The 22,583-nt window shown below is 50.4% G+C and overlaps 5 protein-coding genes across 5 annotated transcripts; 2 read left to right on the top strand and 3 right to left on the bottom strand.

Moving 5' to 3' along the window:
* Positions 1–939: 939 nt before the first annotated feature.
* On the top strand, positions 940–3,407 carry FMAN_00671 (uncharacterized protein; the record flags this gene model as incomplete). The annotated part of the gene is made up of 2 exons (XM_041824044.1): positions 940–2,202; positions 2,253–3,407. The coding sequence occupies 2 exons, from the start codon at positions 940–942 to the stop codon at positions 3,405–3,407; spliced, it is 2,418 nt and encodes an 805-aa protein (XP_041676002.1).
* A 1,942-nt stretch (positions 3,408–5,349) lies between these two features.
* FMAN_00670 (uncharacterized protein) lies at positions 5,350–7,233 on the bottom strand (the record flags this gene model as incomplete). The annotated part of the gene is made up of 2 exons (XM_041823933.1): positions 5,350–7,019; positions 7,071–7,233. 2 exons carry the CDS (start codon positions 7,231–7,233, stop codon positions 5,350–5,352), a joined length of 1,833 nt encoding a protein of 610 aa, XP_041676001.1.
* Positions 7,234–9,625: 2,392 nt separating this feature from the next.
* On the top strand, positions 9,626–12,767 carry FMAN_00669 (uncharacterized protein; the record flags this gene model as incomplete). Its single annotated transcript, XM_041823822.1, has 2 exons — positions 9,626–9,739; positions 9,792–12,767. The coding sequence occupies 2 exons, from the start codon at positions 9,626–9,628 to the stop codon at positions 12,765–12,767; spliced, it is 3,090 nt and encodes a 1,029-aa protein (XP_041676000.1).
* Positions 12,768–13,856: 1,089 nt separating this feature from the next.
* On the bottom strand, positions 13,857–14,303 carry FMAN_00668 (uncharacterized protein; the record flags this gene model as incomplete). The annotated part of the gene is made up of 1 exon (XM_041823711.1): positions 13,857–14,303. One exon carries the CDS (start codon positions 14,301–14,303, stop codon positions 13,857–13,859), a length of 447 nt encoding a protein of 148 aa, XP_041675999.1.
* Positions 14,304–14,918: 615 nt separating this feature from the next.
* Positions 14,919–16,730, bottom strand: FMAN_00667 (related to negative regulator of glucose-repressible genes; the record flags this gene model as incomplete). Its single annotated transcript, XM_041823600.1, has 2 exons — positions 14,919–15,945; positions 16,003–16,730. 2 exons carry the CDS (start codon positions 16,728–16,730, stop codon positions 14,919–14,921), a joined length of 1,755 nt encoding a protein of 584 aa, XP_041675998.1.
* Positions 16,731–22,583: the final 5,853 nt, after the last annotated feature.

The raw sequence follows: 22,583 nt of genomic DNA, 5'->3' as shown, positions 1-22,583 counted from the left end.
CCTAAGGTAGTTTCCCTTTCCTCTAGGCAGGTACCTTACCTACAGTGGTAAGTACAGTACGGAGTACCTACCTGCTGTCGAGTTTGATCATTTATCATGTTTGACCTCGAGCATCTCACATTCGACGAAAACAATGACCACATTCCCCTCCACAACAAATCGTTCGATCTTATACCGCTCATTCCCATTCTCACTCATGACTCTGCTTCGCCGCAGCCTAGCTAACCCTTGCCTAGACCTCCTCTCTGGGTACCTACCTAGGTACTGAACTGTGCTGTACTTGCAAGTTGCCTCGTCCATCTCAGCTCAGCTGCTGTTGTCCTGTCCCTGCCCGGCCGCACCCTTGCTAGCATGACGCCTCACTTGTACTCGACATAGACCACAATTCATTGTAGGTAGTCGTTCCATAATATACGATACCCGTTCCTCGAGTTCAGTTCGGTTCAATTCAGCCCTCAGCCCCCATTCCCATCAATCTCGACACTACCAGCCGTTTGACGCCAAAACAAGGTCCCAACCACTGCTTACCGCACTATTTTGCCCTAGTCCAACACGATCTGCAGCCCACTCCCACTGTTAAACGGACTAACGGACTGCCTATCCCCTCGTCTTCGCTCTAAACTGGACCGCCCCCTCCCATCCCTCCATCGCCCATCTTGCGGCGTTTAAATCAGAGACATTTCCGCCTCCTGTCTCTCCATGAAAAGCAAGCAATCGCCAACCTGCTAGACCGCCAGCGCGCTTCTAACTAGCACGCGAACGGCCCAGAATCCAAGTCAGAGCCATAGCCCAGGTCTCTCTGGCCTCTTCAGCCCCCCTTTTGGAACTTGCCCGTATGCAGAAGCCCTCAGCTCGCCTCGACTCGCTAGCACGGCTGTACTGTAGAAAAGCTTCAGCTTTCCCCTTCGCTCGGTCACAGAGCTGGACCTTGGCCTCACGATGCGCCGCTCCGCTCTTCATATGCCCAAGAGCCGCCTACGAAACAACCCCCCGCTGCCCGCAAATACAACAGCCTCCATTGCCGGTTCATCTGTGGACGTTGTTGGGGCTCTCCTGCGGGACGAGGGTTTCCAAGCTGAGCATCGTCAACTTGCGGACTCATCCACAACCAGCGGCGCCTCTTACAATAGCTTCAACGCCCGCCCTCCTTCACTACCTCATAGTAGCCGCCCACAATATAATCCAACTCTCCTGCCCAGCACAGCGGAATCATACAACATCCCTGAATTCACGGCCGATTCGCCTATGACAGATGCGTTTCCCACCGAAGACAATACCATCTCCACTACCAAGACACCTACTTTCGCGATAGTGACTGACGGCTCTTCTACTGCAATCGCCACCGAGTTCTCAGACCAGAACAATTACGACCAATTCTCCTCCAACGCCTACATCGAGACCTATAATTCTGGGTCTGAACCCCCGGAGTCCGAGTCCGACCCAGATCAAGAGCATCAGGACGGCATTGATCTTGATCTGGACACTTCCACCCACCCACCTTTCTTGGGCGACTATTTGACACCTCCCACATATCTCGACTTGGACGCTGACCATATACCCTCTTACCACAACGTGGATTATGACATTGATATGAGCGACAGCGAAGGTGGTGCTCCTCTCGACGACGCATTCGACGAACTTGGACACTTCACGGACGACCAGTCTATTCTATCTGAGGAGGACAATGATGAATCACCCCTTATCAATCACTCAACCAATTATATTTCACAACCCGCCTTCCATCCGCCCACTATAGTTGATGATAACGACCTAATCATGAATTTGGTTCCGCCTCCTGCCCCATGGGGCGATGTCGTGACCGAAGACGCGGCTACGTTGGAGGACAATGCGCCTTCTGTGCCATCAGAGGCCCTAGGCCAGCCACTACTTAGCAACCCCAACCCGACTATGATTGGTTCTCACAATCTAGGCCTGGTTGACTTTTTGAGACACTGGGCATACCAAGCTCGTGCTTCCTCCTGTCCGTCCCCCTCGCGGGTTCACGCCCCCTATCCAGAAGACATTCGCCGTCAAGCAAATGCACACATCCGCGATGTTCAGTATAAGGACCTTCAAGGCGATGACTATGATATACAGGGCTTGGATTGGGCATCCATGAACACTACTAGGGACTATGCGCGCCAAATCCGATGTGCCACTTTCCACAATTATGTCAACAAGAACGGCTCAGATAGATGGAGCGTAAGTGCCAGTTACCTTTGAATGAGTCTTGTCAGCTGACCTCAAATTAGCCTCACATGGACGACGCAGCTATCTCCGCGACTCAAAACTTTATGAGATTCAAGAGGTTCCTTATTCGCCAAGATGTCTACCTAGCTCATTTTCAGCTACGAAGCGTCCTAGCATGCCCATCAATCTCACAAGCCTACTACCCTGGCAGGAGAGGAATCAACCGAATAAACCCTGTCACGGGAAAAGTAGAGCTCGTGCTTAACAACAGTCATATACATGGTCTGGGAGCTCTCATCTCTACCCTTGATGCAAACCACGGAGCCATGTTTGCAGGCACTTTCAATGGCGAATACTATCTCAAAAGCCTGGATTCGGAAGACAAGAAAGACTTTGCAGAAGGTGTCATTACTACAAATACGGGAGGTATCACCAACCATGTCCAGATCTACCAACCCCGGCGATCTTCTGGTCCTGTTGCTGCCATTGCCAGTAATGACGAGGGATTCCGCCTTCTAGACCTTTCTACACAGAAGTTCTTGATGCAGAGCAAGTATCGATTCGCACTCAATTGTTCGCGTATGTCACCTGACGGCCGTTTGAGAGTCATGGTCGGTGATGACTTCAAGGTACTGATTACCGACGCCGATACCGGTGAAATTCAACAGGAACTGTCCGGACACCGCGACTATGGTTTTGCCTGCGATTGGTCCGATGATGGGAGGACAGTAGCTACCGGTTTCCAGGACATGGGCGTCAAGGTCTGGGATGCTCGCCGTTGGTGTGACACGCGGGGTGTCAGTACACCTCTCTGCACTATCAGATCTGATATGGCTGGTGTGAGAAATCTGCGCTTCTCTCCCGTTGGTAGTGGCGAGAGAGTACTGGTTGCTGCTGAGGAGGCTGACATTGTCAACATCATAAATGCTCAGACTTTTAACAAGAAGCAGACAGTCGATTTATTCGGCGAGATCGGCGGCATTGCATTTGCCAACGGCGGACATGAACTCAATATCTTGGCGAGTGACCGTCATCGTGGCGGCCTTCTTCAGCTTGAACGATGCGGCCGTACCGCCGAGCCCTATTTCTTCAGTTCCTGGAAACGATATGTCGACGGCGACACCGCTGATTGGCGCCATAAACCCGATGAGTTTACACGCAGCGGTGAATGCTATCGTCGGGCTCCAGCTTCGAGGGATGCCTTACCGATTTTCTAAACCATTCCCGATGGCTTGAAGCACCATCGAGTCAGATACACGAAGCGTCCTCGTGTGATTCACAAATTATCTTTATACTTGCTTGACCTCGCTGGTCACTCTCCATCATTCGAAGCATCTTTCTCCTTAGCGTTATACCCCTTTTGTTCTGGCTTATCATATTATGATCTGTTGAGAAATTACCATTGGCCATTCACAACACGTCACTTTCTATATAAGCGGCGATGGTACAATATGAGGACAAAACCCACACAAACCCTCATTACAGAGCTATTCGTCATGGGCTTCATTCATCATTTTTTAATCTTTTTTACCACCGACGTCATCTTCCTGGGAGCTCAGGGCTGAGCCCGTTCACTTTGTTTAGGAGACTATAGATTCAGGACATTGGCGACGGGACCATCATTTTTGTGGACATAGTACACATGATCAGTGAGGTCTTGAGGCTTGGGTTTTATGACACTATTAGCGGGACAGTCTGTACTTGTGGGTAAGTTTTGGGAGACGGGAGTGAAGTATCAGTCAGCCGTACATCTATATATTTTGCAAAGATGATATCGAATGACTACGTACCTACCTAATATGAACATCACTGTCTGCATGCTCTCTATTCCCTTGGTGGTTACACGCCACATCTATTTCAGTTACAGTATCAGTCAAAGTATGAGGCTTGTTCCACATGCTCAGATTCAAGACATACACAAATCTCGTAAAGCACCGGTGATTGCCGATACAAGTACAGTCTCCGAGACACGCGTGTCTCATCTAGTCCTTGACCTCTAGAATGCTGGTGAATATTCGAAGTGTGCCAAATTGAAAGCTGTGTTGGAACTACAATAGCTTCATAACATACTTTTCGATTTATTTATTGGACTTATCACGTCCATTTACTTGTTGTAGCTCCCATGTTCTTATTATTATAGGTCTCTGCTGAGAATGCAAAGCCGGTTGGGGTGTAGGACCGATATCTTGCTCACTTGTGTATCAAGCACGGCTGTGATTAACGTTGATCGCTTTAATGAGGTCGTCCGTTCCCAATTCTTCGAGCTTGTCATCGATATGAACATACAGTCACATACTCTCCTATTCTATGAGGTCCAAATGGTTGAAGGGCTGGATGTCTCATATATGCACCGGTCGCTAATGTTATTGGCTCCTTAGTGACTACTATGATACATCCGCCATGAGCTTACTCTGCAGAGACCTTGTTCTTGTTCATAATGTGTCAGGTAGTTTGACGTTTCAGTCGCGTGGGAGTTTGGTCATCAGCTGATACTAGGATGAGACGATTTTGGATAGGACTGTGTAGACGATAGCTCACGAGACATAGCAGAATGGCGACTGAAGATATACTAGTGAATTACAGCATTATGAAGCAGAGGCTGAATGGCAACCCGGCTATAGTATAGATCATACATACAGATCATCTCTCTCCCAACAAAAGGCTTCCGCTTACCCCGTCGCTCAAGAGCCGTAAAGACGCGTCTACCGTAAAAAGGTGCTGCCGCAAATAACACATATGGAAAGATGACATAGTAACAAGGGTTCACATGTCGTTTGAACAGTGGAAGAAAAACAGGATTCATCAAGAAGGTCGTCCTCGACCGCCCGACCAGATTCGTTTCCCTCGAATTATTGCACGCATGCACACGTGCAACAATGCATTGCCCCCTGAGGCGGATGTCTAGAGTTGACCTGAGAGATAGAAGACCGTCGGCTTTCGGACTCCATTCCCGAAGGCTCTTGTTGGATGTCAATGATGTGAATCACCGCATGGACGGTGGCGAGAAAAGAGAAGAGGGTTGCACGAGGAAGAAAGAAGAAGTGAATGGCCGGGCGGTGTTGGTCATGAATATGTACAACATTCAGCATGCTCCGAGGGTTGAATCGTACAGAGGACGCTTGGGCACGCTGCAATCAGAACTGGAGTATCCAGAACTGCTTAGTAGCCGGTGAAAGAAGAGGCGCAACCCCAGCTTCGCTCACAGTTGCAAGAACCAGGCTCCTTCCAGAGATCATCCTCGAAGGAGAAGAAGACGGTCTTGTCACCGCAGCTCTCGCGAATGGACTTGATAGCCTTGGCCTGCTCAGATTTGCCAGGGCAGGCAACGCCGTTGCAGTTACCGCTTGAGGGCCAACCACACTCCAGGTTGATGACATCGTTGCCCTTGCAGATACCGCGGAGGATCTCAAGTTGGCCAGCGACGAACTCACCGGCCATGTCAGGGGTGGTGTTGGGGTTGAAGTAAGGGTGGATGTTGGCACCGGTGACATCAACAATATCGCAGATAGCACCCTGAACATCCTCACGCTCCCAGATGTCGAGGGTCTCGGCGATTGTGTAAGGACCGGTGTAACCAGAGCACTTCTCCTTGACGACAGTGACGAGCTCCTTAAGCTGCTGGGGAGAACAGAACTTGTTCATGATAGCCTCGTTACCAACGGTGAAGAGCTTGACCTGATCCCACTGAGCCCACTCGGCGTAGGCATCGACCTGAGCCTTGATCTCGGGGGTTTCGTAAGTGCAGCCAGAGGCCTTGACGAAAACACCAACGATCATGTCAATGCCGTGCTTCTTACAGGCGGGAGCAACAGTCTCAAGGGTATCGCAGTCAGTGGAGTAAGATCGAATGATCTGGAAACCAGCCTCCTTGAGGGCAGCAATGTCCTTGTCAACCTGGTCGGCACCCTTGCACTTGCCGGTAGAGGCAACGTAGGGGGTGTAGGTAATACCGTAGTGGTCGTTTCCACCCTTGAGGTTGCCAGGGCTGGAAGGCTTCTTGGGGGTCTTGGGCTTAGGGGCCTCGGAGGGCTTCTCGTAGACGGGCTTGGTGGAAGCAGGAGTCTCGGGAACAGAGTAAACAGGGGCCTTGGGAGTCTCGGGGACCTTGCTGGGGACCTCATAAACGGGTTTGGTAGGCTGCTCCTGCTTGGTGACCTCGGGCTGGGACTTAGGAGCCTCGTAGACAGGCTTGGTCTCCTTGGGAGGCTGAGGCTTGGGGGCCTCGGGAGCCTTGGTGGTAGCCGGAACACCAGACTGAGAGTAAGGGCAGACGTAGACGTAGTCGGTCTCGGTGACAGTAACAACCTGCTCAGGGGCGGTGTAAGTACCGGGAACGTAGCTGGTAGGGACAGGGTAGACGATAACGGTCTCCTCCTCGCAGGTCTTGGTGATAGGAGCAATGGTGTAAGTGCCAGCAGATGGGCAGACGTAGGTGGTGGTCTCAATGACACTGGTAACGACACCCTCGTGCTCGGTTTCCTTGGCGTAGGGGCAAGTGACGGTGGTCGCAGTCTCAACGATGGTGGTGACACCTCCCATGGTGTGGGTTCCAGCAGGGACCTTGGTGGTCTCGCCAACGCAGACGGTGGTGGACTCAGTCACGGTCATGGTGGTGGCAGGGAACGTGTAAGTGCCTGGAGTAGGGCACTTATACTCCTCCGGAGTCGGGACGGGGATGACCGGGACGACCTTGGTGGTGGTAGGAGCAACGGGCTTGGGAGCCTCATAGGTAGGAATCTCATGAACGGTGGTGGGCTTGGGCTTGACGGCCTCATGAGTGGTGACAGCCTCCTTGGTGGGCTTGGGGGCAGAAGGAGGGTTGGGGACAACTGAACCAGCGATTAGCGTTTATACCACAGAAAACCGATATATTGACATACGAGTAGGCTCGCCATAGTAAGTAGTCCAGATGGTGGTGCAAGTAGGAACGCAGACCTCTCCGCCACGTCGGAACATCTCATGAGCCCGGCGGTGGTGAGGGTAAGCGGCCTGAGCACCAGTGGCCATGGCCGCAACGGCGGCAGCAGCAAGTCCTCCTTTCATGTTGAAAAAAAAAGCTCCAAAAATTCAAGTACTGTACGTAAATGTGAGAGTTTGTAGTTGGCGTAGGAAACGAATGCCCGCTAAAAGAGTGAAGCGGTTAATGGAATAGAGGAAAACGAGAGGACGAAAGCGAAAATTAACGAGATGCTCTCTAGATTCGCGAAGGATGGAACCGTGAGGGAAAAGAAAAAGCAGAGAAAAGAACAGGAGGAGAGCGGCATATTAAGAGCAGATCGACTGTTATTGCCTCTACCTGCAACCCGGTCTGTTTTGCCTTGGCTGCAGTGCCCAGAGGGTCATGGCATTGACAAAGGATGGCCCTAGTCGAGAATGGCGGTTTAGATGGTACCTGACATGATGCAAAATAGCGGCGGCTGGAGGCCAAAACTCAGGTACCCGTTTGTCCCTGGCCTGTTCTCATGTGCCCTGTGCCTCATGAAATGAGCTGGGGTGCTAGTCGCCCAGTCCCAAACGTGGACCATTGTTGGTGCAATATGTCTATCATTACCTTGACAGCGCTAGAAACCCCAGCATTTGGCCGGGGTTATGGACGAAAAGGAGAAGGCTGTGGAGCACGGGGCACGATGCAATCTCGTGGGTTCAACCAGCCCAAGGGGCATTTGCTCACCTTCTCGATGCCATGCCTCTCCCAAATAAGGTGGTTTAGGGGGGTCGGGTGTTCGAGACCAATCAGCTAGCTAAGCGGTCAAGGTTGCCTCTGTTGCGAGAACCTGTGGTGAATAAGAAGCGATATTAGTCCAAGGACGAGGCTTCTCTGACCGTTGGTTGGTCACTTGACTATTCACAAGGGGAATCGAGATAAGTTGACCTCGATTGAGATGCGCGATTGAAGTGAACCCCGCGCGGGAGATGAGCTTTCAAGTTGCGCATCATGCTTAGAATAGTCTTTAGCATCTCCAAGGTAGAGTTACCTCCAAGGACTGCGCCCCAGTTATCGCGGTGTCTTGATTGCAAAAATTCATCGATACAACGATCCTCATGTCATGCCGATTCTTGACTCTGTTCGCATTTCGAAATTCGAATCAGTCGGTTCATCGGCGAGTGGGGTCAAGAGATTGTTCCTGCATCTGCCATGGTCCCCCAATTTACCCTAGCGGAGGTGGCTTGGCGCTTATGGACCCAGGGGTTTCCGTTCAGGCGTTCTATTTGTTTTAGTGACGCTCAGCGAGTCGCCTTGTCGTCACTTTCTCTGAGCCTTTGGCGTAATTAACAGCTGCTTCGTATTAGCAACGGGGCCAGACGTTCCTGTCTCAAAAAAAAACCCACCCCCCAGCACAACAGATATCTTGCAGCCTCCATGTGCGGGGAATTAATAGATATAGTAATCCGAGAAAGCCGGGGCAAAAGCTTGTCGGTCTGTAGTCGGGTTCTCGCTGGTCGAAACAGCTAGGCTTAATGTCGGAACCTCAATCTTATAATTGCACTTCGTATTCACCGTCACATCGCACGGCAGTTCGTCTTGCCCGAGATGCTCTAGCCTTTCCAGCTTGTGATGGGCTGTACTCTGCGATGAACCGTCAGTTGGCATCAAGTCAACAGACAGTGAATTGACTGATATTCTCGTGTTTTGGTGATCTTCTCATTCGTATGTAAAACTCTGGATCAATAGCAGCCCCTGTATAGGATTTGGAATGTCGATCCATCGGAATCATCTCTTGCCCAAATGAAGTCTGAAGTGAATCTCGCGCACTTCTTGGCTCCAAGCCATAGTTATTTAGGCTGTGCTCGGCAGCCGGACAGAGCAGGGTACCCTTCCAATTAGAGAAGGTCTTTATCTCGAGACACCTCTCAGAATGGAACTACTCGCCATTAGCTAGTTCCGGGCTGAATTGATTGTCGACTTGGATTATTGCCAATAATAGTAGCGAAGTCAATGCCTTTTGAAATCGAGCCCCTTTTGCTGATAGGTTTCCGTGAAGCTTGCGGCGAGACGGGGGGCACCAACATACGTGCACGGATGCAACATTTCGGTGGCGGTATTCATGATGAGTGATTGTACAAGTCTAAGTTCAGGTACTAAGGTAAGGTAAGGTAAGGTATGGTCGTAGACGGAGCCAATACCTTCTCTCAGTACCTAAGGTACTATAGCTTCTTTACCTAGGTATAGTACTAGGTAGGTACCTTAAGTCATCGAGAAATCCATGGGTTCCGGGTTGGTTCTTGCCCAAATGAATGGCTACCTACCTACTACCTAGTAATAGACCTCAGTTAAAGTGGAAAGCGCAGTGTCATGTGACCTCGCGATTGTGAAAGTTGCCAACACGCAGTACCTCAAGTTAGTAAAATTTTCAGCCTCGCGTCGGCTTCAAAATTTTGAGTTGTATCCGCAATAACCTTGCTTGATACAGGGTATTTGTGATATACTGCAAAAATGCTGCGGTCCGCAGGTCGTCCGTATGTTTGCTGCAGATGTCTTCCTAACTGCCCTAATGGATTGCGATCTTCTTTTTCTACGCCTTTGCAGTCCTTGAGTGGACGTTATAGCGTTTGTTGCATCTCGTACTATGTCTAACATGCCATGGACTAACAAATCTTAGTACGCTACCTCAACCAAAAACCGCCCTCGGGGTGCCTTTGGAAAGACGAACATTCCCACATCTCTTCCCAAAACTTCTCCTGAAGTAGACAAGAGGCCAATTCGGCAAAGATTGCAAGAATGGGTTGCTATCAACGACCCTGACAGGGAGGTAACCCCAATTGTGCCGGATCTTACATTCTGGAACACTGTTACCAATAGTAACACGCGTCCTCAATCTACTGGCTCATCGGAATTGGATAATTTCAAGTCTGATCCAGTGAGTATGGTGAGCACAGATGAGAGCTACAGTAAGGAGGATGCTGAAGTTGCCATTGTTGGGCACAAGTCCCATGCTCCAGGCGATCTTGTTGAAATGAAGCAGCCTGGCTCCCGGACACCCTTATTTGCTATATACTTGGGGTTCTTTGGTCAACGGTATCACTTTTATACCAATACTGGAAGATGGGTGATCAGCATGGGTTTCTCGGCGCTCTTCTCCGTGTCTAAGTTCGCCGCCGCCAAGGAGCTGCAGCCGATTCTTTCTCTGATCCCTCTTAATGCCACGGCGGATGAGTACGAAGAATTGCGAAAACGAGACCAGGGCCCCGGGCGAGACGCCGGTGCTCGTCTGATCAACAAAATGAAGACATTCATGTTGGAAGCGGACGAGGCCTTCCAGACAAGTCTTAACAATTTAGACAGGGCAAGATCACTGGTCTCAGATGGGAAAAAGACCAAATACTTGAGTCTGTTCGAGCTTGCCGACTTGTTGTTACCCAACTCACTAAAAAGGGGCCCACAGTTTCCTCCTGCTGCTTTGTACGCAGTTCACACAGCGCTCTTACGAAACGACTTCATCTTTAGGCCATTAAGCCCTTCGACTGACTGCCATCGGAAGGATCATCTTTTCGAGATTTTCCCGTATCAGGATTTCATGATGATAAATCGAGTGACTCTCATGATCCGCGAGTATATTCACCTAATGGCAAAGACGTCAGGAAATATGACGTCTTCTGATATGTCGGAAACGGCATTTGGTACTTTCATTCTCAAGGCAAGACAAATTGTTCTTGCTAACAGAGAGAAGCGTTCGTGGACACCTTACGGAATCCTCGCTCCGACTAAAGGGGTCACTCTTGAAAACGGTGAATGGTCCAGGAAGCACATGGAGTTCATACGCTTTCTTGAGTGGTGGGCAAGCTACGACTTGTTCGAAGATTCCTCACACTTCCACGCTGATGGTTCTCTCATTCTGCGAGCTCTGGGCCTATACGAAGGTGCCGATCTGAATCAATCTTGTGCATGGACGTTCCTACAAGAGCTGGGGATAATCCCGCCATGGGAAATACCGTCCCGGTATAAAGTCCGTTTCCCTGAAGTCAAGATACGGAGTGGAGGCGGCCTCATTCGAGAGACTCCAGTTAGTGTCGAGGACTCAACTCGACCAGACGTGGCGAAGGATGCCAGACGAGACTGGGCCGACGCCCCTGTCTTCTGCATTGATGCCCCTTCTACAAGACTCATTGACGATGGTATCTCTTTGGAAAGAACAGACAGACCTGACGAATTCTGGATTCACGTGCATACAGCCGATCCAGCATCCGGTATTCGACCCAACTCTGAGCTGGGCAGGTTCCTCGAGCTGATACCTGAGAATATCTACCTTCCTGGCCACTTTCAAGCCATGCTTCCAGATGATCTGGGTCTGGACAATTCAGGAGATTACAAGTCGGGCAGTTTGGTTGAACAATACTCGCTTGCCGATGGTCGACCAGCTCTGACCTTCAGTGCCAGGCTTAACGAGAACGGAGACCTGCTGGACTACAAGATCGAGCCAGGTACTTTGCGCAATGTCAAGTACCTGGATCCAAGAGATGTTGCTGAGTTTTGTAACGAACCTCCACCCCCTCCAGTATCTGACCAGACTCTTGTTGTTGGCGAGCCACCTAGCAAGTTGGACGTGGCACCAAACCGCCCCTTGATGTCAGCTAAGGAGTTGGATAGCAGGAGCAAGGAGGACCTTTTGATCCTTTACAGTCTGTCTCAGGCTCTCAGGAAAAGGCGCCTCGAGAAGGGGGCATGGCCTGTTTTCTTGCCAGGCGCTTCCGTTACTGTGGCTTTCGAAGATGTCCCTATGGAGCAAACAGAAGGAACTAAGGCCCTGCCAGCTGACCCCTACATCAAGGTCGGCTACGATGCATTCAACGGTGCCTCTGTGGTGAGTAACACAATGGTGCTTGCCGGTGAGATTGCTGCTCGATGGAGCTCTGACCGAAAAATCCCACTACCATACCGACGAGACGCCCATTCGCAGACGAATAAGACTAAACTTCTCGAATACGCCACGAAAGAGCTCTACCCTCTGCTCGAGAAGGGCATCGCTCCATCAGGAGCGCAACGCCAGGAGTTGACACGCTTGACTGGTGGGATCGAGATGTCGACAGAACCCGGCCCTTATTTCATGCTCGGTCTGGACATGTATACCAAAGCCACTTCTCCTCTTCGCCGCTTCTCTGACCTCATTGTCCACTGGCAAATTCACGCAGCATTGGCACATGAGCGGCAGGTGAACCGCAGGCTAGACCCCAAGACTGATGATCTGAATGACATATTGCCGTTCACGGAGGAGACACTCCCCAACACGCTCTCACTGTTGCGTATGCGCGAGAGAATGGCCCGGACTGTGTCTCGCGGCACCCAGGAGTGGATGCTCATGGCGGTTGTGCGGGCCTGGCAGTTTGAAGGGACAGCACCGAAGCGCATGAGTTTCACAGTTGATGCTCGTTGGAAGCAAGGCGTGTCCGGTCGGGTAGACCTATTCGATATGCCGGCCCTCTTATCCACCGACGGTATCGATGGCCTCGTGCTCATCAAGGATATCAAGGTGGGCGATAAGTTCGAGGTTGAGCTGGCAAATGTCAACGTTCATGCTCGCAGCATGTTTGTCAAAGCGCTCAAGTACTATCCAAACACCCGGGCAGAACTACATACATGACGTTAACCAGCCGGCACTCTCCCCGGACGCCCCGTCCCTGGCCCCGGCCTCGTGAGCTGCGCCCCAGGGTCTTCTTTGGTCTTCTCGAAGCAAGACTTTGTTGGGGTGGAAAGAAACACTAAGTTTGAGCGTCACCGCCTTGACGGCGAAACCATGGCTTGCAGCATCGTGAGTGAGATTGGCGGTGTTTATGTCTCACATCTCTTTCCTCTGTGCCCATGCTCCAACGTCTCTCCGCCTTTTTCTCAATGGCTCTCAGCAAGAAGCCATCGATTGACGTGGAGTCGCCCATCTCTCCCCCGCATTTTCGCACATCCCATCGAGTTACCCCCTGCGTTAAAAAACAAACAGGGGTTTCTTGCTAGAGACTTGATTGACAGAAACCTTGGCGCGGTCCTCCGGGGTGTCGTGCTGGAAATGCACTGTACGATACCCCATTTTCACCATTTTAAGGGGGGGAATAGCTGACGACAGATCTCCCCCTTGCCCGATGCACGTCACTTGTATCATACCTGTACCATATTTTTACATGACCAGCACAAACTTGCGATAGCTTTGGAAATCAAAAGCATGAGATGTACAGTAGATCATCCATTTATAGAACCACATATTAACAAAATTCCGTCGATGCCAATACCGCATGTCGCAAGTGACCATCGACGGTGGTCTTCCCTTGCTGTTAGACCACAAGCAACATCACATCCTCGGCTAATAGCCTCACGGACGGACACTCACACGACATCCTTTCAAAGAACCCATATCCCTGCCAAAACATGCTTATCACGAATTACAGCGTCTTTTTTGACATACTTGACATTCTGGGGCGCTTCGCTAGGGCACGTGGAATGAGGTCACGCGCCCAGAGAGAACAGACCAGCCGGCGTCCTGTTTCCCCAACAATTTCGCTGCTTTGCATCTCAATTGGTGATCGACATAGACAATGTGTTGATTGGTCCGTTTCGTAAGCTGCAGTTCGGATGTGGCAAAGTCGAATTTTGTCTGCAAGAGGTTAAGGCTAGAACGACTAAGTTTTCAGGGCCAGTATGATCAGCAAGGGACGGCGAAGTCAAAACCCTCATTTGTTCCCTGTCAAGCTTGCTTATTAACTTGCATCGTGTTGACGAAATAGCTATGGGGGAGCATGCACAGATTCTCATTTGGACAAGCAATCAGATGGGAACACCATATTATTATATCATGAATGCTTTTGTGTTGTTTTGTAACGGCTTCCATCCGGTCCGCCTGAGTACGTCGAGATGCGACCCCCCTGTCTTTTATGTACATCCAATTCACCAACGCACTGAAGACCCGGTCCTGTTGCCATTTGCCGTTTGTGTCCTTCTTCTTCTTCTTCTTCTTCTTCTTCTTCCTCTTCCTTTGTTTAAATTGTCCCTGTCTTGCCTGGCCTTGACCGTCCCTGAGAGTCGCCGTAGTCGCCGAAAAAATCAATTGACCCCATGGCCTGTACCCTTCCCTTTCCTGATCCGTCCATAACCGCCCGAGGCCGCCTGTGATCCGTAGTACCCACTTGCCCATGGGATATCATGAAGTAAAAAAACAAAAACCCTTGCCACAAAAGAAAGACGGGAACAAAAAATTATAATGCCGAATATCGTCCGGGCCTGTGACCTCTGGAATGGACTTTTCCCGTTGCCCCGATTTCGTAGTCGGATCCCGGGTACCGGGGGCGTCACGGGGTAGGTTGAATCCTTCGTAGAAAGAAAAGCCTGAAGACCAATGGCGCCTTGGTGTGAGCTGCCTGAAAAATGGTCCTCTCCTTTGCCCATGAAAATCCCTCGCAGTCACCCCAGCTCTTCCACCATAAACACGGTGCTTTTCTTGAGCCTTTTCATCTCCATCCATTCGTTGTTACAGACCCTGTATGAAAGATAGGAATGCGATTCCGGGGCCACTTTCCAAGATGTCGTCATGACATTGGCACAGGCTGTCTGTCAACAAGCCTTTACTTCGTAATAGTCGCAGTGGTACGGCGGATCAATGCCAATTATCTCCGAAATTCCCGTATATAGATGCGCTTTTTTTTATGTTGTCATGGCGTCGTTTCAGCTCACACTGAGTGAGTCACAAGCTTATAAGCTTGTTCAAATTCCAATCGCGTCGCTAAAAGAAAGTCGAACGCTTGTGTATCCATTACTTCCTCCAGCCAACGTTCCAAATAACGTGGGCGATATCACGGGCTGTATTGACTGTGTCAATAACTCGGCCGAAAATGCCGTCTCCGGATTGTATTTCGCCTTCCTCATAAGGCATAAACATACCAGATGGTGTGCGTCGCATGCCCGCAGGCTCCTCACAAAGACTACCTGACGAGATGGATCTGCTCAGGCCTCCATTGGCACCTTCGTGGGGAGGTGATGCCCACCCTGACCGGGGACTTAACAAAGCGTCGTCAAGGCCATCATCGTGGTCTTCCTCGCCGAAAAAAAACTTTCCTGACTGTTTGGTAGGTCGTAGTGTCTCCTGTGAAGATGAAGGAGACATGAGAGGGCTTCGGGAGTGCTTCATTGCAGTCTCTCGTGGCTCAGGAGTGTCTTCCCGATACTTGAGGGTGGTGGACGGCAGCATGGCAATTGTCTTGCCTTCAGCAGCTGGTTTTGACTTCATAGTCTTGCGTCGAGAAATGGGTCTCTTTTTGGTCCTGACACGTTTCATCATCACACCATCATCTGAGTCGCTGTCTGAAGCAAAGTGCTCATCGACCATTTCATCCTCATCTTCGCCCTTGGCTTCAACAGCTATGCATTGCTCGACTTGCTCGTTGAAATGAATGTGTTTTCGCTCAGAGTTGGGGGAAATGATTCCAGATGACTCGACTGAAGGAGCAACGCTGCTGCTGTCTCCGCTCAACCGACGTGATGCGAAGGGATAGGCGAAGTAATCTGTTGATGAGCGACCAAGATGGGGTCGAAGAATTCCTCTTGTCTCTTGGGCCTTGACAGCTGCGGTGGCCTGCTTCAATAACGAAGCTGTAGACAATGATCGCTGAAGCATAACTTCGGACATGCTTCTCTTCTTGAGGATAGGCTTCTTGTTGAGGTTGACCAGTGAGTCAGCTTTGGATAACGACACGCTTGAAGGCTCCGTATGCGTAGGATGCAGATTCTTGGGTCCTGACTGTAATGGGCCATAGAGCCAGGTGACATCACAATCTTTAAGCCTAGGGCACGTAAGCATTTTAGTAGAGTTAGGGGGGAATATTCTGAGGGAAACAAACCAGTTGAGAGATTCGGGTGAGATAGTCTTGAGGTTGTTTTTGGCCTTCATCCAGGTCCTCCAAGAAGCATTTTCTAGCCGAGCACTGTTGGGGAACTCCCCACGTCGAGTGACGACATATCGCCATGATGACCAGATATCCTCCTCTCTCCATTCATGAGATAGATAATCCACCTGGCGGGATGGTCGACTTGACACTGCAGTGTCGTCCTCTGCATGTTCGGACTTTTCATGTTCAGGCGTTTCGGGCCTTGATGTATCATCAGAGACGTCTTCAGAGTTCTCGTGTTCCGCGGGAGAAACAGTGTAAGAGTCGCCGGTCCGGGGACTGGGCGGTGGCTCTAGGTTGTCATCATGATGGATTTCAGGGCGGATCTCTTGGTGGACATAAAACTTCTCCTGCGCGAAGGATGGAAACATGAAGTGATCTTCGGGTGATTCAGCGAGTCCAATGTTGTCGTCGTAGTCAGAGGCAATGGAGAGATTAGTGGCAGGAGTAGATGCGTAGGAGAGATCGACAGAGTCGGCGTGGATGGTACGGGGAGACGAGGGAGCAGATGAAGAGTTGGATTCGGCGTAAGACTTGGATGCAGGCTTGTAATGGTCGCTGAGGTGAGATGAAGTGGAAAATGGTGAATTCGATGAGATGAAGTTGGAGTGAGAATGTGAGCGTCGTAGGCCGGAGCCGGCGAAGTAACCGTTGTCGTCGGATGGAAGAACGACAGCCATGATGGGAGTTTGAGGAAAACCGAAGGAATCTTTGTCAATGCCGAAGCACCCAGGAAAGGTGAAGTTGGGAGGGCTCGAGGTTAGAGACTCATGGGTACAGACGAGTGCAAAGGCAATCAAAACGTATGTTAGGTATGCTATCGATTTGAGATGAATTGACGAGTGTCAAAGATCTAGCGTGGGCACGAAGTTTAGAGAATAGGATGGATTTCACAATGTGGGTGGGGGGCAGGCTTATAGCAGTTTGTAGTTGCAGGCGTAGAGTCAACCTAAAGAGCCCGGACAAGTGCTTGAGCAAACAGCAGGCGATAGCCGTAGCCGGGGTCCTTGGGGGCAGGTGGACAGGTTCTGTTTGGGGCTAGTTTCTAGCGTACTGTACCGGAGGAGTACGTAGCGCAACCCGGCGCTGGTGTTGTGGGTGTGTGTGTTTTCTGGGCGTGTACTGTACGAGGGTTGGATGGATGGATGGAGGGATGGGGATGGCAGGCCAGGGATGAGCTAAACCTGGTCGAGGCGTGGTGGCGTTGAAGCGACTGAAGACCTCCCCCAGACCCAGTTGCGGTGACGAATTTCGTGGGGACCGTCCAGGTGTGGTCGAGTCCAGTCAATGTGTGCTTCTGCGCTCGCTGGTCACTGTTCGTTCGTTATGCACTGACACTTCGGTCACCGGCCGGATAGCGGAGTCTTGCGCCCGCTGCGATGGTATTGGGCAGACGGTTACAGTGGGTGTTTAGCGTAGTGGTTGGTGGTTGAATCTGCCCCCCAGGTTCGGCGAGGTCCAACCGGGTGGTTGTTGAAAAGAAGGAGGAGGAGGATGAAGTTTGAGGAATGAATAAGTTGCAGTGATGGAAGACGATGAGAAGAGTACTACCTACCTAGGTAGGTAGGTAGGTAGGTAGGTACTTAGGTTTATAGGAAAGGTGAGATAGTCAGAATGTCTGGCGATGATGGAATAGGTACCCTCGAGGAGCAAGAAAATACCAGACCTTGATATAAGGTGTCAAAATAAACTCAGCAAAAGATATCCTAAATTTATGTAAAGTTATGTAAGTCTTTTTGTCATTTAGGATCAAGGTCATGAGTTTTCTTTCCTCGCCTAGGGTACCTAGGTAGGTACTTAAGGCTCTGATTTGGGTTTGACTCTGTGGAAAGAAACGGGCAGGTCAATCAATCACTCAGGTCACTGTGGGAAGAAGGAAGGGAGGGCGGGGGAGATAAGAAAGCCACCAGAGACGGCCTTGACCTTATCCTTGAGACCGCAAGTCAATTGCTACCAAAATTATAGTACGGCAGTACGGCAGAGTACATTCCTACTAAATGAAGTGCTTAACTTGGATTGTAGTCCAAGGACATTGACAACAACATAAACTCTATCATGTCAAGGGACCGATGAGATGATTTTGGATGGCGCTCAATCGCCTACCTCCTCACTAGCAAGAGGACCTTTAAACTTCAGAGAACGATTACGATTGCGATACAGACACAGACACAGACAGACACAGATGGACGTAGATACAGTGCCGCTGCGGCTACTGTCAGATTATCGGTAGTTGGGGGGAACGGTGAGGGGACAGGGGGAGTGCAGTGTCGCAATACTGAGGTGACCAACAGAGACCGACTGTATGTATGTATGTATCGTAATTATATTGCTGCAACTCAACTCTTGAGCTACCGCGACTAGAGGTGTATCTATCTGCGTTGCGACTGGCGGGTGAAGACGGGACCCTTTGCCTAGATCCAATGATCTTCCTGATATCCGATCCCATCTTCGGGTACTCCTCAATCTTCCCCAGTTCAGCGGCACCGTGTTGCAATAGCTAAGGTAAGGTAGGTGAGATTGAGCCCAGGGCTGGTCGGTCAAACATCAAGGCTTTGGCGAGCAGTACGTTGATCCCCTTTGGTGTTTAGCCAGTCAGCCAGTTAAAACTGCATCCATCTACACAGGTAAGGTGAACGTATCTATCTACCTCCGTACCGTACCGTATATGCATGCATGCATATGTACTCCACACGCATGCACGTCCAGTATATGCTAGAGATGGCGACAGAAGTCTAGGCGAGAGTCTCATTCTCAGTCTATTTCCTAGACCCAGTCAAGGGAGACTCGACAAGTATCTAGAATTTCATCTTTCATCCACAGCTCTCAAGCACCTACCTCAACATGGCGAATGTCTCAAAATGTCTGACTTGGATGCTCGGCTTGCGGCGATGAGCCGCTGGGGTAACGAGGGTGTCTGTCGTCCTCTGTTTTGGAGACTGGTGTGAGGACCCTGAGGGGAAACAGTACGGATACGTATCATGAATCTGTCTCAGGTTACTCTTATATAAATCCCGACTCTACCTACCTACAGCTACAAACGTGTTAGTTGCAACAACTTCAGGAGCGATATGGTCGAGATGGAGAAAGTAGAGACACGGAAAGATAATTCAGCCCGATGTGATCGAGGTTCATAGCTCGCCCCCAGACGTGGGGTTGTCAGGGAATATCCTTTCAATGTTGCAGAGCAAAAGTTCGTCCGTTCGTTATCAGAGCCATACAGTTCGACAGTACATACATACAGCTCCGGTGCACCAATAACTACAATCTTATAAGGTCGCATGCAAACTCGCGCCATTTTAAAAGGTCGGTTGGCAATTCCATCTGTGGCATCACAACAGCCAACTCTGTACAGATACACCATAGCGACTGAGTTGCTGCTACCTGCGCTGTAGAACAAGATGAGAAGCCTCGGAGAAGGGGCGTGGGGGGGTGTCTCTTAAGAGCGTGGGAGGTTCCAGCATGGGCTTCTAGCCAACATGGGGGCGCAAGCGAGAGGAGAGTTGTTGTGATAGAGAGCCTGAGAGATTTTTAACGAGTATTTCCATCATCATGGCTGCAAAGAAGCTGCCGTGCCTGCGCGCGTACATATGTGTGTGTCTGTGTGTTGGGCCATGCATTCCCGAAGGCAATATGATGATTCCTGTGAGCATCATGCTCTCTCAATGATACACCGGGTAAAAAGTGTGAGTTCGGAACGCGTAACAAACCCTGGGCTCTTCTCCATACAGCAGACGTATAGTGTAGTCTGAGTCAACCAAGAGGTCAAGTTTCGGACATCACTCTGTTGGCATTTCTCCAACCCATGCCGCAAGCCAGTCATCGACACTTGAATCCAGAGAAGGGTATCATTTATTTAACAACCAACACAAATGAACCCAACGCGGAATTCCGCCAGATAGCTCATCCCTTGAATTGAGTTCATCTTCACCCGCCCTGACTTACCGTTTGTAGCTCTTGGTGCAGATCAAAGAGGCTCAAACCTAGTTGGTGAAACAATGGGCCAGTAGATGTATGTATGTATATACAGATGTGAATGAGTATTATCATGTTTCTGTTTCTATCTTTAACCGATAAGAGCCTTTGGTGGCTGATGCAACGTGATGTGCGTTTCTACGAACCAAATTGGTGCATTGCCCTCGTAATAAACTCCACTGTACTCCGTAAGCATTTCAACTCTGCCAAAAGTTGATTTTCTAACCACGATAAAATGTAATTACAGCGTAGGCTTGACCCCATGACCACCATGTGAATTGCGAGGGCCTTGACCTTGACCTTGAATCGTATACAATAAGATGAATCAACAAGGTTGTTTGCGGGGTTAGAGCCCAACTCCGTGAAGCAATTTGCTTCGAAAGTAGAAATCCACTCGGGAGAAGCGACCGTTGCAAGGGAGAGCAGGATCCCACTCTCTGGTAGCGAGCGGCGATAGCTTGGGCTTGGGCTTGGCCGACGACCATCACGAGCAATGCAGAATCACCAGTCTGTCTCCTGACGGACAGGGAGGGCCACAGCGGTATAAGTTAGGAAGCCAGGGCAGTGCGCGTGATCAAACTGACTGAGACGGACGAATCCATCCCAAGTCCGTCCCTTGGTGAGCCTCACCCTGAACAGCGGAACGACATAACAAGCACGACATTCGAGTCCGTCTATGCGACTCATAAGTTACGCGCCTTCAGCTGGTCCGGGCGTAGGTAGATGTCTTCCCTGCTCCTTTTCGGCTTAATCGAAAGTCCTCGCCCCCGTTCCTCATGAACCAGGAACAGGAGACATGAGTCTCAGTCTCATGTGCCAAAGATCCAGAATGATCAATGAATGAAAACAGTCGGTTTCTGACGATAAAACAAACAGAGAGTCTGCTGTCGGGGTTCCTTAAAGATCATGGAGACCCTAGACTTCGACGAGCAACCAGCACCTCGCCCAGAAGATGCTCGAGTCACGATGGCTTCACCTATCAGTTCGGCTCGACTCGCGGTTAAAAAAGGCAACTCCATATTAAGACTCTTCATCCTCCCCCATCTCTCCCATGCCCGTAATTTCAGCCTCTTCTGGCCCCCCGTTGGAATGGGCTCGGGTACCAGATTCGAGACAGCCGGGGCGAAAGCGGAGTCCGTGGAAGTGCAAAGCCTCAGCAACGAAGAAAGAGTCAGGGTTAAGTCAGGTACCTTAGGGGGTGGTTCATTGGAGGGCCCAGCGGAACGGTCCAACCTAGACAGCCGACCATGTCCCCCGGGGGGCCATGGATAGTTCCCCCGAGTAAGACGAGAGCCTTGTATTGGACAGACAACTTAGACTTTTGGGCCCTAACAAGGGGACAACCACAGCCTAATGCTAGCAAGGGTCTATCAGCCAGTCCAGGCCAGGAGAAGCGACGGGAGGGGCAGGCAGGGGAACATCGTCGGGTTGGTTTTTCTCCTAAATTTTCATCTTCCATTTTCCAATTTTGCCCTTCGCTTAGGCTTTTCGCAACTGCCCGAGAACAGAGCGGGGATTATCGAGGGCCGGATAAGTTCCAGAAGCTGCTCACGCCCCTGATCGTCCAGAGGAAGAACCAGTTTTATTTCATTTTAGTGTCATCGGCGGAATTGATTGGATCGGATGTCATCGTCAATTCCCCAGAGAAACCCCGAATATGAGACCCAGAGAGGCAGGCGTGATAATCAATCATATTAACTGGGAAAAAATGTCGAAATTTTTGAGCCTCCTCTTGATGAGATCCACTCCACTTACAACAGCAACCACACGACCATGCGTTGCTTTGCCAAACAGCTAATTTTCTTCCCCTCTAATGCCCTCACGCTATGACATGTCTCACTCAAATGCAGGGCTCTGTCTTGACCATGCTTGATCCAGGCAACGTCATTATCGTTTATTTTTGTGCTCATAAATATTCCTCTTCTGGCGTGCTCAGTGGCGTTGTGCCCTACCCTCGATCACGAATTCCGCAAAGGCAAATTCCAGGGTCTTAAAAAATAATAATAAAAAAAGAAAAAAATCAAACGTCTCTGGACATGGCTGATTGCTGCGCTGCACAGTGCCCTTCATCATATCCTAATTTTAGATAGGGTCGATGAGGGAATTCTCCAGGTCTAGGAGGCTCAAAACTCACGCTTGGTTTTGCCAGGGTGGTTTACGTTGACTCCTACGTACAGCCATTGTCCTCGCGGCTGAATACGACACAAACCCTAACTTCTGGAGACAAAAAGTCGAGGACTCGTCAACTACTAAGCGCTACTGTCGGCGATGAAGTAATTCCCCTCGCATCAATTCATGCAAATGCCCCGTAATTCAAGGTCTCGATCGCACCCCGTCTTGCCCGTGCTCCATCAGAACTGAAGCCGCAGCAGAGCTGGCTGTGTCCTCCACTATCAATTGCGTCGTCGGAGAGATATCGTTGGCGGGATCTAGAGAATCGGCCGAGAACTCTGCTAACGCCAGAGAACTCAATTCTTTGGGGGTCAAGACGCCATAGCGTTGGTCATTGTTTCTGGCGTTGGACGTGCGAGAGATTCTGTGTGCTAATGGATACGTCGGTT

The sequence above is a fragment of the Fusarium mangiferae genome, assembly GCF_900044065.1.
Source record: "Fusarium mangiferae strain MRC7560 genome assembly, contig: FMAN_scaffold001, whole genome shotgun sequence".
Taxonomy (NCBI): domain Eukaryota; kingdom Fungi; phylum Ascomycota; class Sordariomycetes; order Hypocreales; family Nectriaceae; genus Fusarium; species Fusarium mangiferae.
Note: the sequence above shows the minus strand (reverse complement) of the source record. Positions and strands in the feature narration are given on the sequence as shown.